Here is a 17,537-nt window from a genome sequence, read left to right on the forward strand (position 1 = left end):
ACCGAAGAAGCGGGAAGGGAAGCCGGGCGAAGTTCTCTGCGCCTACAATGTACTATATTTGTATCTACATGAATTCCTTCATAAGTGAACGTGTAAAACAGGCAAAACCACTAAATTCTCAACCAACCGTGAGATTTCCCTGGCTAGTGGAATTAGGGGCATTTTACATTTGTCTTCCTTTTAGCTTAGTTATATTTCCCAAGTTTTCTACGATTACCACATATTACTTTTATAACAAGAAACAGCTACTGCTTGCTCTCTTAAAAGCACAGTAGTAGACAGGATGGTCCGGGAATAAACATCTTTGACTGCTTTCGAATGCAGGTTTCATTACTCAAAGGTTCTGACATCTTTTTTTTTTTTTTTATTTTTTTAAGATTCTATTTATTCATTTGACAGAGAGAGATCACAAGTAGGCAGAGAGGCAGGCAGAGAGAGAGGGAGGAAGCAGACCCACCGCTAAGCAGAGAGCCTGAGGCGGGACTCGATTCCAGGACCCTGGGACCACAAGCCAAAGGCAGAGACCCCAACCCACTGAGCCACCCAGGAGCCCCAGGTTCTCACAACTTAACTGCAAAGCCCCAAGAGAACAATTCCTAGTCACCCTAGATGATTCTGCTCATAAAAATCTTAACGAAAGAAGATGCCAACCCAAAGCCAGCGTTACTGTTAATCTTCTGCAGGTCAGTCCCAATTCCTCTTCTATATAAATTCCCTTCTTGTCCGGCTTCCTGTAGAGATAGAAAGCTAGCCGTTACCAGCCTTCTGGAGAACATCCTCCACATACTTGTGTAGCAAATTCTGACTTTCTGTCTTCACAGATTTCTACTTTGTATTCCTTTGAATCCCTGACGTTTTCCTTCCTTTCTGCGACATGGACGGTGTTGCCGCCTGGCTCTGTGAGAGGAGCGCTACTGCCATCTAGTGGCGCAAGGCTGGAGGTGCGGCTCAACAGCACCACAGGAAACCCTGGCTTGAAATTACTTACAAAGTAGAATCTGATGCCAAAAATGCTCCGTTTCCCAGCCACTTTTAAGAGTTCACCATTGTGGGGCGCCTGGGTGGCTCAGTGGGTTGAGCCTCTGCCTTCGGATCAGGTCGTGATGTTAGGGTCCTGGGATCTAGTCCTGCATCGGGCTCTCTGCTCAGCAGGGAGACTGCTTCCCTCTTTCTCTCTCTGCCTGCCTCTCTGCTTACTTGTGATCTCTGTAAAATGAATGAATGAAATCTTAAAAAAAAAAAAAAAAGTCCACCATTGTGTAACATGCTGGAAACTGCTTCATTTTTAGTCCCTTAAATGTGGTTGTTCTGGCAGGTGAGAAGTATTATTGCCTGCATATACTCACATATTATTTTGGAACGGATGTGAAGGAAACTGCAGGAGGTAGTTCTGTCTGAGGAGGAGACCCTGGAGTCTGGGACACACAGATTAAAGATTTTATCCATTCATCTGACATAGAGCTAGAGCTCGTGAGAGAGCACATGCAGGGGGAGGAACAGAGGGAGAAGGAGAAGCAGGCTCCCTGTTGAGCAGGGAGCCTGACATGGGGCTTGATCCCAGGACCCCAGGACCCCGCCATTACGACCCCAGCCGAAGGCAGATGCCCAACAGACTGAGCCACCCAGACGCCGTGAAGGGAAGTTTTCATAGACACGGAAACACATTAGTTACATGCTTTAAAAAAATAACAATAAAAAAGCTAAATAAATAAATAAATAAATAAATAAAAATTTTTAAAAAGCAGTTTTCAAGCCTCCTTATATTAATGACATGAGTGTTCAGTGGCTGCACACTGGTCTGAGGATGTCATCTGATTGTCGCAGCAGGCTGCTGGCAGGTTAAGAAGGCAGGCTCCCTGAGTCTTTCTACAGAGCGCGTTTCAGGTTATACCCAAATCATGGGCCCCCATTTGCCTCGAGCTCCTGAAGGAAGAGAAGAGAGCTGGATTTATCTAGCGGGCTTTGCAGGGCCGGTGTTGAGGACTGTCTCTGGGATACAGTGTTATCCCAGAACCAAAAATGTCTCTGAATATCCTCAGCCAAAGACCAGCACCTTTTGTCAAGCACCATCTGGACGGATTACATGACCGTATTACAATCGCCTGTGCTATTTTGCCAAGTGTCTGCAAGCCTTGATTTTCCGTTCTGTAAAGTGGGCAGCAGGAGCAGACAGTAATGATAGTATCCACCATCTGAGGGCACTGTGACACTTAAGTCAGGGATCTGGAATGTGTAAGCAGTGCCTTGCAAAGCCTCATTGGAACCAGAGACACAAAGAAAACTATTTGCCTATAAATGCTCATCAAACGAGCCTTCAACATTTTGAGCCTAGGGGAAAGGCTGCACAGAAAGTGTACAATCAAACCCACACGTCCACAGCTATCTCTAAAGCCCACGTGGCCCAATCTCACACCTTTGTTAATCCAGATAAACCCACCCGGTGGGGCCAAGCAGGGCGCAGGACCTCTCGCTTCCCCTGCCACGGTAATGCGGGGGCATTGAACAACAGCCTGTTTTCACTTTTTAATTATGAGATTTTGCTCCTTGTGTTTTTTGCATTACTTTTGATTTTTATACATATTATCTTGATCATCAATTTTTTTTTTCTTGGTGCCCACTTAAATTTTGTACCCGAGTCAAGTCCCTTCCTCTCCTCCAAATTCCAGCCCTGAGTGACTGGCAAACTATTCAGTAAATGGTGGGTCTGATAAAACCTGGATCTGAGGACCCCGTTTCATCCTGTCTCTATGTCCTGAGCTACAATGCATCCAAACACCTTCTCCGAATGAATGAATGAATGAGTGAATGAATGAATGAATGAATGAATGAAAGACTGTGTCCCCTCACACCTAGCTCAGGGCTACACACATGGTCAGTGTCATCAAAGATGAGAGGGACGGGCACCTGGGTGGCTCAGTCGGTTAAGCATCTGCCTTCCACTCAGGTCTTTTTTATTTTTATTTTTTTAAAGATTTTATTTGTTCATTTGACAGACGGAAATCACAAGTTGGCAGAGAAGCAGGCAGAGAGAAAGGAGTAAGCAGGCTCCCCGCCGAGCTGAGAGCCTGACACGGGGCTCGATCCTAGGAGCTCAGGATCATGACCCGAGCCGAAGGCAGAGGCTCCAACCCACTGAGCCACCCAGGCGCCCTTCCACTCAGGTCTTGACCTTGGGGTCCTAGGATCTAGCTCCGCATCAGGCTCTCTGCTTAGTGGGGAGCCTACATCTCCCTCTGTCTGCCTCTCTCTCACACACACACACAAGTAAATAAAATCTTTAAAAAAAAAAAAAAAACACAGATGAGGAGTGCCTGGGTGGCTCAGTGGGTTAAGCCTCTGCCTTCGGCTCAGGTCATGATCTCAGGGTCCTGGGATCGAGCCCCACATCAGGCTCTGTGCTCAGCGGGGAACCTGCTTCCCCACCCCACCCCCCGCCTGCTTGTGATCTCTTGTCTGTCAAATAAATGAATAAAATTTTTAAAAATTAAAAAAAAAAAAAAAAAACAGATGAGAAGGAAAAGTGACCTGTGTAGACTCTAAGTAGATGCCCTCCAGCCTCTCCCTGGCATTCCGAGCTGCGGTCATAGCTCCCAGTGGGCATCCGAAAGCTGCAAATGTGGACCCTACTCCCCTGACATCTATGGAAAGGGATAACCTCGGATGATGTGACAAAGCACGACGGTGAAAGCTCTCTGCGCTTTTGCCGTAGAGCTGTTGTCAAGGCAGTTGTCTAGGCAGTTGTCATTCTGGGAAGCCTGAGAGTAGATCCCGTGCAGCTAAGAGAATCCTTGCTTTGTCCCCTGAGAAATCACTCCAGTGGGGACCGTGTAGCTGGCAGGGTATGCTTTTTTCTTTTTGGGTGCCAGGAACCTTAGATGGTGCTCGGACAATTCGGTAGGACTGTCCCCTCAAATTGGCGTATACACAGTGGTGTGCTGGCCAGGGTTCAGGAAGGCAGCCCCATGCGGGTGGAGATGGGGGGTGCGGTGCCCTAATTTGCAGCGCCTGCAAATTCCACGGCCAAAGTCTTCCTGCCACAGCCAGCTTGCAGTCACCGAGGGTGCGCCCGGAGTGTGAGTCAGCGTCTACACTGTTCCTATGTGGGTGATACGAGCAAGTTGTTTTATTGCGCCTGGGCAAGGGACAGCTTTTCTCACCTAGGACCTGGTCTTCGAGAAAAGCTGTTCCTCTTTTGAGGGCTTTAGATCAGATGGGTGATTTTCGTCAGTTGGACTGTGTCAGTATGGGAGCCCAGAGCCTCGAGGTGCTGTTTACTTTTATATTAAAGTCATAACATTTAAAAGTCAGGGGCATCTGGGTGGCTCAGTGGGTTAAGCGTCTGCCTTCGGCTCAGGTCATGATCTCAGGGTCCTGGGATCGAGTCCCGCATCGGGCTCTCTGCTCAGCGGGGAGCCTGCTTCTCCCTCCGCTTGCCACTCCCCCTGCTTGCGCGGGTACTCTCTCTCTGTCAAATAAATCAATAAAATCTTAAAAATAAATACGTAAATAAATCCTTCCCCCCAAAATGTCAAAGTCAGTTCCTCAGTCACGCTAGCCCCTTGTCAACTGCCCAATAGCCACAAGTGCTAATGGTTACACCATTTTAGCGCAGATAGAGAACAGTTTCACCATCACGGATGGTTCTATTAGATAGTGCTGTAAAGCATTTCTTTTAAACTAATTCTGTTTGAACAAGGCCATTTACGTTTATTACCCAGGGCATTCAGCCTGTAATTGCCGTCGGACTTCACTCGGGGCCTGCAAATCTTGTTCCAAAGTGAGAGGACAGTGTCTGGTCACTTGTTTCAAAGCAGAAATTTCGGTGCCTGACATGGGCATGCACCTGAGAACAGAGAAACAGGGCTTTCAGAGACAAGCGCTTCTGTAGTCAGTTGAATACCGATCCTCCCGAAGATGTTCACTCCCTGATTCCATGGGTCACCTCGCGCAGCACAAGGGACTTGGCAGCTGTGATTAGGTTCCTGAGATGGGAGGTGGCCCCTAGTTGATGCGGGGAGGGGCCCAAGGTCAACCCAAGAGGGAGGCCTGAAGGGTCGAAGTCAGAGACACGGAGCTGTAGGCCTTGACCATGGAGGGAGAGGCCGGGAGCCATGAATACAAGTGACCCGGAGACGCTGGGAGAGAAAGGAAACAGACTCTCCCCTCGAGCCTCGAGAAGGATCGCAGCCTTTAGACTTCTGACTTCCAGCTAGAAATGTACGAGAGTAAATCTGTTGTTTTAGCCACTAAGTTTATGGGCATTTGTTACAGCGGCGATAGGTACCTAATAGAGCCTTGACTTGCTGAGTCACCCAGTTCATTCTGCTCGAACACACCCGGGGTGCGCAGCGCCCCGGAAGCCATGCTTTGGACTGACCCGGTGCCTCTGAGCTCAGAGTTTCTGGTCTCTGGGGAGAAAGCCATGAAACGAGCCTTTCCAATCGACAGTAGGCAGCGCTCCAACGAGAGAAGGCCCAGGTGATGGGGAAACACAGTGTTAGGGGCCGAACTGCGTCCTCTCCCAGACTAGTACGCGGCCGCCCACCCTTAGTGTCTTAGAATGTGAGTGCGTTTGGAGATAGGGTCTTTAAAGAGGTGACATACATTTAAAGGAGCTCATTAGGTTGAGCCCTAACCCCATGGCTGGTGTCCTTACAAGATGAGGAAGAAATACCAGGGCTTAGGGCACCAAGGGGTGGCCATGGGAGGAGGCGGAAAGAGGACGGGCGGCCATCTGTAAGCCAAGGAGACGGGCCTCCGAAGAACCCAGCCCTGCTGGCACCTTGATCTTGGCCTTCTAGTCTCCAGAACCGTGAGGAAATTGATTTTTGTTATTTAAGCCCCTTGGTCCATGGCATTTTGTTACGGCAGCCTGAGCAGACCAATACATAAAGTGGGGCTCTCTGCTCTCTGCGGGGAGCCTGCTTCCCTCTCTCTCTCTCTGCCTGCCTCTCTGCCTACTTGTGATCTCACTCTCTGTCAAATAAATAAATAAAATCTTAAAAAAAAAAAAAAAAAGAAAGAAAGAAAGTAGGAAATGCAAGGGGGAAGAACCATCTGGAAGGGAAGGCAGTGCCCTCCCAAACATTCTTGTGCACTCCTGACAGACGGGAAAACAGGTGAAATTGGTCATTTTTAAGAAAAATACAACTCAACTGAAATTGACCTCAAGGGACAGGTCTAACAAGCTCAATTTCCACGGAAGAAATAGAGTAAGTGATTTCAAGAGTGCGCCGGTGATAAAAAGCCCGGAGCCCACCCAAAAGCCTCCTCAGCCAAGTGCTTCCAAACCTCCCCTTTTGGAGCCAAGAAAAAGAAGAATTTTCGTATTTACTTTATAAAGGATGACATTGACCCTCAACCTGGCAAAGCCTGCACTACAAAAAAAAAAGGAGGGGGGCGCCTGGGTGGCTCAGTGGGTTAAGCCGCTGCCTTGGGCTCAGGTCATGATCTCAGGGTCCTGGGATCGAGTCCCGCATCGGGCTCTCTGCTCAGCAGGGAGCCTGCTTCCTCCTCTCTCTCTCTCTGCCTGCCTCTCTGCCTACTTGTGATTTCTCTCTGTCAAATAAATAAATAAAATCTTTAACCAAAAAATAAATAAATAAATAAATCTTTTTCAGAAAGTATTTTTTCCAACATAAAAGCAAAAGTATGTAAGTAGAATAAGAAAAGGAACACACACGCAGCCCTCCCCCACCCCAGCATGGATTGGTCACGGCGGGGGGGGGGGGGGCCTATTTGGTCTACACCTCTACTCGTCTCCCCGCCGTGTGTCAGAGCAAATCCCGCACGCCTTCTCAGTTGAGCTGTACATATTTTCAGGATGTTCCGCTAAAGAGAAAGGCATGCACGGTATCCTTATCACATTTTAACATCTAATAATGTCTAACGTCATTGAATATGCAGGATTCACTTTTCCAAATGTCTTATACGTCATTTTTTAACCGAATAGAATCCAAATACATATTTATTAGGATTTTTTTGTGCCTGTGGGGGTTTATCTGGTAACAGTTCTCTTGAGGTAGAATTCACATCCCATATAGTTCACCTGTTTAAAGTGTGTAATCTGTCAGTTTGGGGCTACTCATAATTATGCAGGTGTCATTACAATCAATTGTGGAACTTTCTCATCACCCCAGAAAGAACCCCTGGACCCATTAATAGTCACCCCCAATTCTCCCTCCAAACTCCTTGGCAACCTCTAACCTGTTCTCTGGCTCTGCGGATTCGTCTGTTTTGGATATTACAGATGAACGGAATCGCGCTCTAGGTAGTCTTTTGGGTCTGGCTTCCTCCACCCTTCACCCAGCATTAGGTTTTCCAGATTAGTCCATGTTGTCACCGGTGTCAAGACTTCATTCCTTGTCGTTGCTGAAGAATATCCCATTGTGTTGGGTAGAGTACATCTTGTGTCCGCCTTCCGTCAGTCGAAGGACATTTGGGCTGTTGCCACTACTTGGCTAATAGGAAGAATGCTGCCTCCATCATTCACGTTCAAGTGTTTGTGTGGACGTGTGTTTTCATCTCTCTTCGACCTAAAGCTAAGGGTGGAATTGTCGGATCAGGCTGTCACTCACGTCTCACCTTCTCCAGTCCCCAGTGACAGTGCACGAGGGCTCTAATTCCTCCACATCCTGGCCAACAATTATGTCATTTTGATCGTGGCTGTCCTAGTAGGTGTGAAGTGGTGGCTCATCGTAGTTGTGTCTGTCTTTAATCTACAGAATCTATCTCCCCCCAGTAGCAGAGCAGGGTAGTTTGTTGAAGAAACGACATTTCATGTTCTCGGAGCCTCCCCTGTTCTAGGTTTTGCTAATTATATCCCTGTGGTGTAGCTTACCGCGTTCCTGTTAATTCTACTGTCAAGGAATAAATACTGGTGGAAAAGCTGTTGTTGAATCCAGAAGCTTGACCAGGTTCCAGTCCATTTCCTTCTCCTTTTGGCGGGAAGGGGGGCAGGGAACAGGCGGTGAGAATCATATGTTTATCTACCAGGTGGCTTACAATGTCTTTTTTTTTTTTTTAATGCTTGAAACTGTTGGTAAGCAACGGCTAGATCCATTAACTCACTAAGGTTGCACAGCGATGATACTCTAATTCTATTAATTTTTTAAAACTTACCTTGAAATACCTTTATAAAAAGAAACCCATCCATTTGGTTACCTAGTGGTACAGTTCCCATGGGTAAAGCAAAAGAGATGCTTCATTTTTTCCTTTACTAACCACTTTTAAAAATAATAATAGGGATGCCTGGGTGGCTCAGTTGTTAAGCATCTGCCTTTGGCTCGGGTCATGATCTCAGGGTCCTGGAATAGAGCCCCATATCAGGCTCCCTGCTCAGCGGGAAGCCCGCTTCTCCCCCGTGCCTGCCGCTCCCCTACTTGTGCGTGCACTCTCTCTCTCTCTGTCAAATAAATAAATAAAATCTTTTTTAAAAAAATATTTTAAAAAAGAAAAAATAAAGAATTACTTTCCTAGCACTGCACAGTGGTAAAAAATTTGGTTTTGGTTTTTGAAAAAAATAACAATTTTTTTGCTATCATCATTATGAACACAATACGTTTGGTGTGCTTTGACCCATTGGCCTTGTCCTTATCGATGCTTGAATTCTCCCGCCTTTGGCTGCGGGGAACCTCTTCTGGTTGGCTCCTGGGTTCTTGAGTCTGACCTGAAAGTGGGCCTTTCTCCAAGGAGGGTTGGTACTCATTGCTACTGGCCTTGTCATTGTTTTTAGGCCTTTTAGATAGATAGTACTTTTTTTCTTCCCCCAGGATAAAGGGATGACAGACTGTCCTATAATTACTCATTCGCTTTATCCCATATCACACACACACACCACAGTTCCAGAATAACAGAACCAACGTGAGCGCCAATAATCGAAGGACTGGAGACCACCATTTTTCTCTCCGTTCTTTTAGTTTCTGAGGTGTGTCTCGCTAGGAATACGTACTCAAGTGTAGGGTTTTTTAAAAAAAAGATTTTATTTATTTGAGAGAGAGACAATGAGAACGAGCATGAGAGGGGGATGGTCAGAGGGAGAAGCAGACCCCCCGCTGAGCAGGGATCCTGATTCGGACCCGATCCTGGGACTCCAGGATCGTGACCTGAGTGGAAGGCAGTCGCTCAACTAACTGAGCCACTCAGGGGCCCAAATGCAGGGTGTTTTAAAGTAACTTGGAATCTTTTCATTCTTGTGGCTATCATATTGCAATACATGCAAGTACGGTTTAATATGTGTGTGTATTCGCTCCCCCCTCGGAAGAACAGCAGCACACCAAACGCACGTCTCCACCTGGCTTTTGGCACTTAAAGATCTATCTTTAATCACCTTTGCAAAGACTCATTTTTTCCAAATAAGATCATGGTCACGAGTTAAAGAGGGACCTCTCTTTCAGAGGGTCACCGTTCAACCCACTACCATCTGCCCTCTGGCTCCCCCAAATTCACATCCATTCCGCATGTGAGATCCATCCACCGACCCCCACACCCCCCAGAGCGGCAGGGATAGGCCTCTCCATTCCCACTGACCTAATTTATCCAAATACCCCTTTGTGTTTCTGGTCTTATGCTATTAAAAATAATTCAGCCATGAAAACCTTCTGCAGACATTTTTTTTTTTTTTTCTAGTTTTTCCCAGGGTTGCTGTGGGCTAGATCCCTAGAAGTGGGAGCTCTGGGTCAGAGGGTCAAGGCGTATGGGGTTTTGCTGGGTATGCCCACATTTCTCTCGCATGGGCTGCGCCATATTGTGTTCCCACTAGCGCTGTGGGCACAGTTCCACTGCAAGGTCAGCAGCGAAACCTTGTCCCCTTGTGAATGTTTGCCACTTCCAGAGATGAGAAATGATACCTCTGCAGAGTCTAAATATGTGCAAGGTGGCTTTCATCATAGAAGTTTTTGATATGCTCTAGTATCTATTAGGGCTGACCCTTTTCCCTTTTTCCAGCATTTTCTCGGCTATTCTTGATTATTTTTCTTCCAAATGGACTTTATCCTCAACTTGTCTAGCCCAGGAGTGGAGGGAAATTATGGCATTGTTACCAGAATGCATTAAATTTACAAAGTAGAGAGAGCTGACATCTTTATGATGTTGAAGCCTCTCATCTGAGAATGTATTATATATTTACATTTGTTCTTTCAGGAATGCTTTGCAATTTTACTCATTTATATTTTAGACATTTCTTGAGAGGTTTTGGCCTATTTTGTTTTCTGCCTTTATCCACATAAAGACTGAAAACAAAGGTAAGTTCTATGCAGACAAGGCTATATACCTTTTTTACAGACTTCAGTGAAAAAGCTAGTGTTTCCCAATAAATAAAGTGTTGGCTTCAGGAGGTCAGTTTCACACACATATTTATGATGTTAAGGACGAACCTGTCAATCAATATTTTCTTGAGTGTTGTTTTTTAAGATTTTATTTATTTGCTAGAGTGCTCGAGAGGGAGACAGAGAGAGACAGAGAAGAAGAGAGCAGGGCCAGAGGGAAAAGGAGAAGCAGACTCCACCCTGAGCAGGGAGGCCACCGTCGGGCTCGATCCCAGGGCCCTGGGAACATGGCCTGAGCTGAAGGCAGACGCTTCACCGACTGAGCCACCCAGGCGCCCTTCTTGAGTGTTTTCAACATGAATGGGTATTGTGCTTTTCAAATCCCTTTTCTCCATCTGCTAAAATGATCATATGATTTTCCTGAGCTTTAAAAATATTGACTGTATTAATGGATTTCCTAATAGAGAACTTTTGTAAAAAAAAAAAAAAAAAAAAAAAAACTCCATTTGGTCACAATACATATACATCCGTGGGCTTTGGAGTTGGTCTGCTGGTGTTGCATCTATAAATTTTGCATTGCTTCACTAGATTTTTTTTTTTCTTAAAGATTTTATTTATTTATTTGACAGAGGGAGATCACAAGCAGATGGAGAGGCAGGTAGAAAAAGAGAGAGAGAGAGATAAAGGGGGAAGCAGGCTCCCTGCTGAGCAGAGAGCCCGATGCGGGACTCGATCCCAGGACCCTGAGATCATGACCTGAGCCGAAGGCAGCGGCTTAACCACTGAGCCACCCAGGCGCCCTGAAAAAGATTTATTTAGAGAGAGAAATCGAATGCGTGGGGGGTGGATGGGTTGGGGCTGGAGTGAGGGGGGGGGGGTGGCAGAGGGAGAGAGAGAATCCCAAGCAGACTCCACACTGAGCACAGAGCCCGACACGGGGCTCGACCTCAGGGCCCCGAGACCATGACCCTAGCTAAATCTGAGTCAGACGCTTAACTGACTGAGCCCCGAAAAAATGAGTGTATTTTTATATATTTAAGCCCATGTCATTACATTTTTCTTTTAAAAAATCACACATTTCCATTCTGTTCTTAAGGCAGGTTAGTTTAATTTTATAGAAGGAATACTTTCAAACGGTACAAATGACACAATGAGGGAAGAGTGACAAAAACAGAGATGAATACTGAGTCTAACGTATTCCCAGGACAGGTCATTTCAGCAGTGACAATTCAGAGATGGCAGGACGTGAAGACCAAATTCCCTTCCTCTCGTCGCACCGTTTCTAAAGAATCCTGGTGGCGGACTTGGGATTGTCTCTGGGCCAGAAGTGCTGGTCAAACACGGCAGCTTTCTTATCCCAAGGCACGGTTATGGGCAAGTTCAAGCAGAAGATGGAAACAGCCCTTCCGACAACAGGACTTCACTTTCCCGATGTGTGTGAGTGTGGGGGGCAGTCTTCACTAGAAAGAAGCTGCAAAACCAGGTCAGGAGAGAGAAGCCAATCATGGGGCCTCCTGTCCACCCGCCAGCTCGGCTGGCCTGTCGCTCACAGAGCCCGGCAGGAGCAGCGCGGAGCCCCCTGCCCTCCCCCTCCCCCATCTGTCTGGCTTTTCCCTCCCGCTCACTCTGGTCCCATTCAGGTGCAGAGGGAGACCCTGGCCGGGAGGCGGGAGAAGTTTGGTGGCAAATCCAAGCGCTCCTTGGACTGACACTGGAGTAGGGACTGTATTCGACTCTAGGGGGTGAAGCGCTTTTTAAACACACACACACACACACACACACACACACACACGGACGCACACGCACACACGCACCCACCCAACTAAACTCTGGGGTGTGTGTGGGGGGCACCCCAAACAGAAGCCTAGATCTACTGGGCAGTGAAGTTAACTGAAACCCCCACGCTGAGGGCCTTCTGGAGTGACCGTTACTGGCAGGGGCAGGAGGAAAAGCTGCCTCGAGGAGCGCTCCGTGCGGCAGGTGCTGAGAAACAGCCGCCAGGCACCGCAGCCCGGGGACTCCTCTACAGCCCGGGAGCAGGGCCCCCAAGACACCCAAGTTGGTGGCGGACAGTTCTTCGTTGGAGTTCAAAGTGTCACGAGCTGGGGGCACAGGGAAGGCCTGTCATTGTCGTCACCTGCTTGACAGTGCGGGTTGCTGGGGGGGGGTGGGGGTGGCGGTGGCAGGTCTGGCAGGGACTGAGGTTCGGCGCGTCCCCCTCCCCCGCCGCGGGCTCCGGACGCGGGGCAATCAGCCAACAAACGCAGCGCGCCTGGAGCAAGGGCCGTGCTGTGAAAGCACAGCGTCTCCAGTCCCCGCGCCAGTGACAGGCCGCACCGTCCGTCAGAGGTCTCACGTCCATGAACTGCTTCTACAAGATGCATTTTAGCAATGGAAAGAGGCGGGCAGGTTATGCAAGGGGCCAGTTACAGACTAACGAGGAGAGAGAGAGAGAGACCAAGTCAAGGGGCGAGTTTCCCAGGGATGGGGAGGAAGATGCAGAACGAGAGCTCTGTCTTCTTTGCGGTTCGTGTGCGCCGCCTTGCTTACGTGCCTGAGGCCTCGGGAAGGAGAGTACAGTTCTTATATAATAAATAGGCATTCGGCAAAACATTCAGATCATTTGACATTTTAGAAGAATATCGGTATATTTTTATTACATAAAAATTTTTTTTGCTCATGAACTACTTTCTAAGATTTCTTAAGAAATACTGGGCAGACTCCAGTATTGGGGGGGTGGGGGGCAGATTTTGATTTAAATCAAATACTCTCCTATAAGTGACTCCCTGGGCAAGCGTTGCTCCCCACATGTGCTCGCTGCCTTCCCCAGACAAGCGCCTTCAAAGGCCGTCGCGTCTGTGTCATAGCACTCTGTCCACCCGCGGACTCACGGATTCTGCGAAAACGCGCGCTCCTAGCTCTCGTGGCGTCCCTTCCTGACAGAGCCGTAGTGCGGGAGCTCCACGCGGCCTCGTCGGTCATGAGCATCGGATGGGGCAGGCTCCCGGGGGGGGCTGCCGGCGGTCTGCTGTGGGCGGGCGGTGCAGACGGCCACCCTGGACGGGCAGGCCGGAGGCCGGGCTGCGGGGGCCGGGAGTCTGCCCCAGACTCACAGCGAGCGCACAAACACGCGGACGACAGGAGAGGTGGCCGATGCACCGTCTGCACAGGGGACAGCTCGGCTCGCACGGCCCGTGGGCCGCCCGCAGGGCCGCAGCGCGTGCAACCGTGAGTGAAGGCAGAGAGCGGAGCGTGCGAGATGCACGGTAGGTACACGCGGGAAACGGATACAAGTGACGCGCTCAGCACAGAGTGTTTGCGGTTTGGGTGGCAGAAACAGAACCGGCCCCAAAGCTCCATTGTAACCGCATGACAAATACTGAAGCACAAAAGTTTAGTCTTTAAAATACATCTTAAAGTCAGTATTTTCCTTCAAGGAAAAAAAAGTATTATAAATAAATTACAATACAGTGAATTTGCCTGAACTCACTTTGTTTCTGTCTTCCAGCCTTTAAGTCAAATAAAACAGCGTAAAAACTGTACATTCTTAACACGACAGCTGTTCTTTTACAAAATAACCTGTTTTCAGAGATGTCAGTTTCACAACAAGGAAAAACCAAGCCCTGTTGCCGTCACTATTATAAAATATATACGTATAGATATATGTGTGTGTTTTTTTTTACAAAGTGTGTATATTAATAGCTTTGCACAAATATTTTAAGGACAAATTCAGCTAGTCTAAGGACGTCATGAAAATAAAACAGGCGGATAAATACTTCATGTGTACAAAGCACTATGTCAAACGTCGTCCGCAGGCAGAGGAGGCACATTAATCCTTGGTCTTGTAAAAAATGCTATCTTCTCCCTGGGATTGGAAAGGATTACAGGTTAGGAGTGGATGCAAATGCAACAAAAGCTCTCAGATCGATGACAGCTTTTCTCACTCATACAAGAAAACTGAACTTCTGTTCCACAACACATCTGTCTCTATACAGATTCTCTAAATTTTATTTTATTTTATTTTATTTTTAAAGGTTTTATTTATTTGACAGGCAGAGATCTCAAGTAGGCAGAGCAGCAGGCAGAGAGAGGCGGGGAAGCAGGCTCCCCACTGACTGGAAAGCCCGATGCAGGGCTCGATCTCAGGACCCTGAGATCATGACCCGGGCTGAAGGCAGAGGCTTTAACCCACAGAGCCACCCAGGCACCCGATTCTCTACATTTTAATACAAGGTATGAAGCCTCACATTATCCCAAGTCAGAGCGGCCAAGCACAAAGGATCACACAGAGTAGGAACCCCCCTTACACTGAGCATACAGAACCGGCAAAGCCTGCGGGGTCAGGGGCTGTGGGGCGGGGGAGGAGACGGGGAGGGGCTGCTTCATGGGGACGGGGTTTCCTTCTGGGGTGAAGGAAATGTTCTGGAACTGGACAGAGGGGACAGGTGCGCATCGCTGTGACTGCACTAAATGGCATGGAGCCGCTCACTTTAAAATGCTGACTTGTACGCTATGTGACTTTTGCCTCGATTTTTTCAAAAGACACAAAAGAATATAGATGTCACCGTAACTCTCTTCATACGAGAAACAAAAACAGGGAAAACTACCATACATTGTTCAAATTTAAGACATTATTGTCTTATAATCACTATTGGTTATTCTGGTGTGGAAATCAGGGGGGTGGTGGAGAATAATGTTCGATTCTTGCCACGTGGGGTTGTGACATCTTACCATTGTTTTATACAAACAAAATGCATGCTTTTCTAAATGTCTGTTACGCTTCTGTTAAAGTTAAGTAAAAAGGCAAAGCTGATATGTGTGCATATAAATATATGATATGTGTGTAAAACCACTATGCTGTTCACAATAACAAATATTTGGAAAGAAGGTTACAAAATAAAGTAGTTATGGGGTGCCTGGGTGGCTCAGTGGGTTAAAGCCTCTGCCTTCGGCTCAGATCATGATCCCAGGGTCCTGGGATCGAGCCCTGCATCAGGCTCTCTGCTCCGCAGGGACCCTGCTTCCCCCTCTCTCTCTGCCTGCCTCTCTGCCTACTTGTGATCTCTGTCTGTTAAATAAATAAATTAAATTAAAAAAAAAAAGAAACCCGAAAATAGAGTAGTTAGACAAATTACATCTTAGGTGAAACATTACAGCCAAAAAAGAGGACAAATTATGTGGCAATGCAGGATATTTTTATTTAAGAAAAAAAAAAAGCTAAATGCACACTTGAACCCATGACGATGGTGGGCAGCATGAACAAAACTATTATCGAGACAAAAGGATCAAAAGGCAAAATGCTAATAGCAGTGGGGACTTCGCTTTTATTCTTAACTGCCTGTGGGCTTTATTTTTTAATATTTACTTTACTTTTTATAATGACAATGGCAGGACAGTAAGAAGCAAGCAAGAAGGCGGGTCGCGGCCCTCCCTACCTGAAGGTCTGCACCTGGATGGGCTCCTGGTGGTTCTGGCCCCGCAGCTGGCACACCCCTCTGGAGGCCTTCTTCAGCATCTTCTCAGCTGCCTGTTCTTGATGGAAGTCAAGTTTGGTCTGTCTTGTCTGGAACGGCAACATTGGATGAACGAGATATTTTTACTTCTAGTTTTGAGGAAGAAGGAATAAAGCCACTCCCGGCTCCGGGCTCCCAGAGGGGAGAAAGGGTGCCCCATCCACACACACCCCAGCAACAGCGGATCTTCACAGGCGCTCCCGGGGTCCCTGGGGTCGTGCCTGGCAGACGGACCCAGAACATTCCACTACCAAGCAGAGGGTGGCGATGCCAGCAGGAGGGTCTGGGGATCCTGCCCTCCAGCAGCGCCCCCCCACCTGAGGGAACACCAGCTGCCTGGCCCACACAGGGAGAAACCCAGTCCCTTCAGAGGAGCCCTGGGAGTGTTCAAAGCACGCTTCATCATCATGACCAGGCAGGCCCCGGATGCCGGAGGGACTCCGTAGCGGGCCTCGCCAGGCGGGGCCCGGGCCTCTTACCTGCCTCTCGGCTTCCTTCAGCAGGCTCCGGAACCGCTCGTCCCGCAGCACCCAGTGTGGGAGGTCGGTCTGGCCTCGGAGCTGCGCGTCTTCCAACCGCTGCCTCAGTTCCCGCAGGGTGCAGATCTCCTCGTTCAGCTGCCTCTGGCGCGTTCTGGAAGCCTGGAGATCCAGCTCCAGGTCCAGGGAGGTGCGGGCCATGAGCTCGGCCAGGGAGGACCTGCAGGGCTGCGGGGACAACAGCTGTGAGCACACGCGCTGGGGGGGGGTGCGGCGGAACCAGCAACCTCAGCCCGTGGTAAGGTCCTTCCATGATGGGTGGGGACAGTGTTTCTCCCTGACGTCGTAGCCGATGTCAGACAAACAGAGATTTGGGCGAGATTAATTTAAGTCTCTAGTGCAGTATCAAGTTAGTGATGCCAACGGTCTGCTTTAATGGTGACCTGTGCATTTGCAAGTGTGAAGAAAGAGACCCTCTCATACGGAGCTGGTGGGGTCAAAAATGGGTATGATTTCAGGGGCGCCTGGGTGGCTCAGTGAGTTAAGCCTCTGCCTTTGGCTCAGGTCATGATCTCAGGGTCCTGGATCGGGCTCTCTGCTCAGCAGGGAGTCTGCTTCCCTTCCTCTCTCTCTTCTTCCTGCCTCTCTGCCTACTTGTGATCTCTGTCTGTCAAATAAATAAATAAAAATAAAAATAAAAATAAATTTTAAAAATGGGTATGATTTTAAAAAGAAATAAGTAATAAAAAATGGGTACAGGGCGCCTGGGTGGTTCAGTTGGTTAAGTGGCTGCCTTCGGCTCAGGTCATGATCCCGGAGTCTCAGGATCAAGTCCCACATCGGGCTCCCAGCTCCACGGGCATGGAGGTCCCTCAGACCTTCTTCCTTCTCATGCTCTCTCTCACTGTCTCTCTCTCAAATAAATAAATAAAATCTTAAAAAAAATGGGTACAATCTTTCTGAAGTTCTACTTGCCAATACACATCAAGCGACAAAACGTACATTTTCTTTGGTTCTGAAATTTCATTTTGATTTGCATTTGAAAGGCACAACTCATAATGCGCAGAAGGGATCCAATTAAAGTTTAGGATAGAGAAAACCTAAATACGTAACAAGAGGAAACAGATTAAGTAAATTATAAGGCCAGCAGAAAATACAGCCACACTGTAAAAAGTCAAAAAAATATACTGGAAAATCTTAACTGATCCATGGTATAAAGGGGGAAAAGCATGTCATAAATCATCTGGGTGCCTTTGTTTACAAGATTATACATTGGGGCG

The 17,537-nt window shown here is 48.0% G+C and overlaps 1 protein-coding gene across 2 annotated transcripts in view; it reads right to left on the reverse strand.

The window, feature by feature from the left end:
• Window positions 1-11,354: 11,354 nt before the first annotated feature.
• Window positions 11,355-17,537, reverse strand: part of WWC3 (WWC family member 3) — a 71,627-nt gene continuing 65,444 nt past the window's right edge. For both annotated transcript variants that reach the window (XM_059384791.1, XM_059384790.1), the window contains exons 20-22: window positions 16,258-16,485; window positions 15,701-15,828; window positions 11,355-14,130 (exon numbers count right to left, since the gene is read on the reverse strand). In XM_059384791.1, coding sequence (XP_059240774.1) covers window positions 14,064-14,130; window positions 15,701-15,828; window positions 16,258-16,485 — 423 coding nt within the window. In that variant the 3' untranslated portion in view covers window positions 11,355-14,063. The remainder of the gene's footprint in view (window positions 14,131-15,700; window positions 15,829-16,257; window positions 16,486-17,537) is intronic.

This window comes from Mustela nigripes, chromosome X, assembly GCF_022355385.1.
Source record: "Mustela nigripes isolate SB6536 chromosome X, MUSNIG.SB6536, whole genome shotgun sequence".
Lineage (NCBI taxonomy): Eukaryota > Metazoa > Chordata > Mammalia > Carnivora > Mustelidae > Mustela > Mustela nigripes.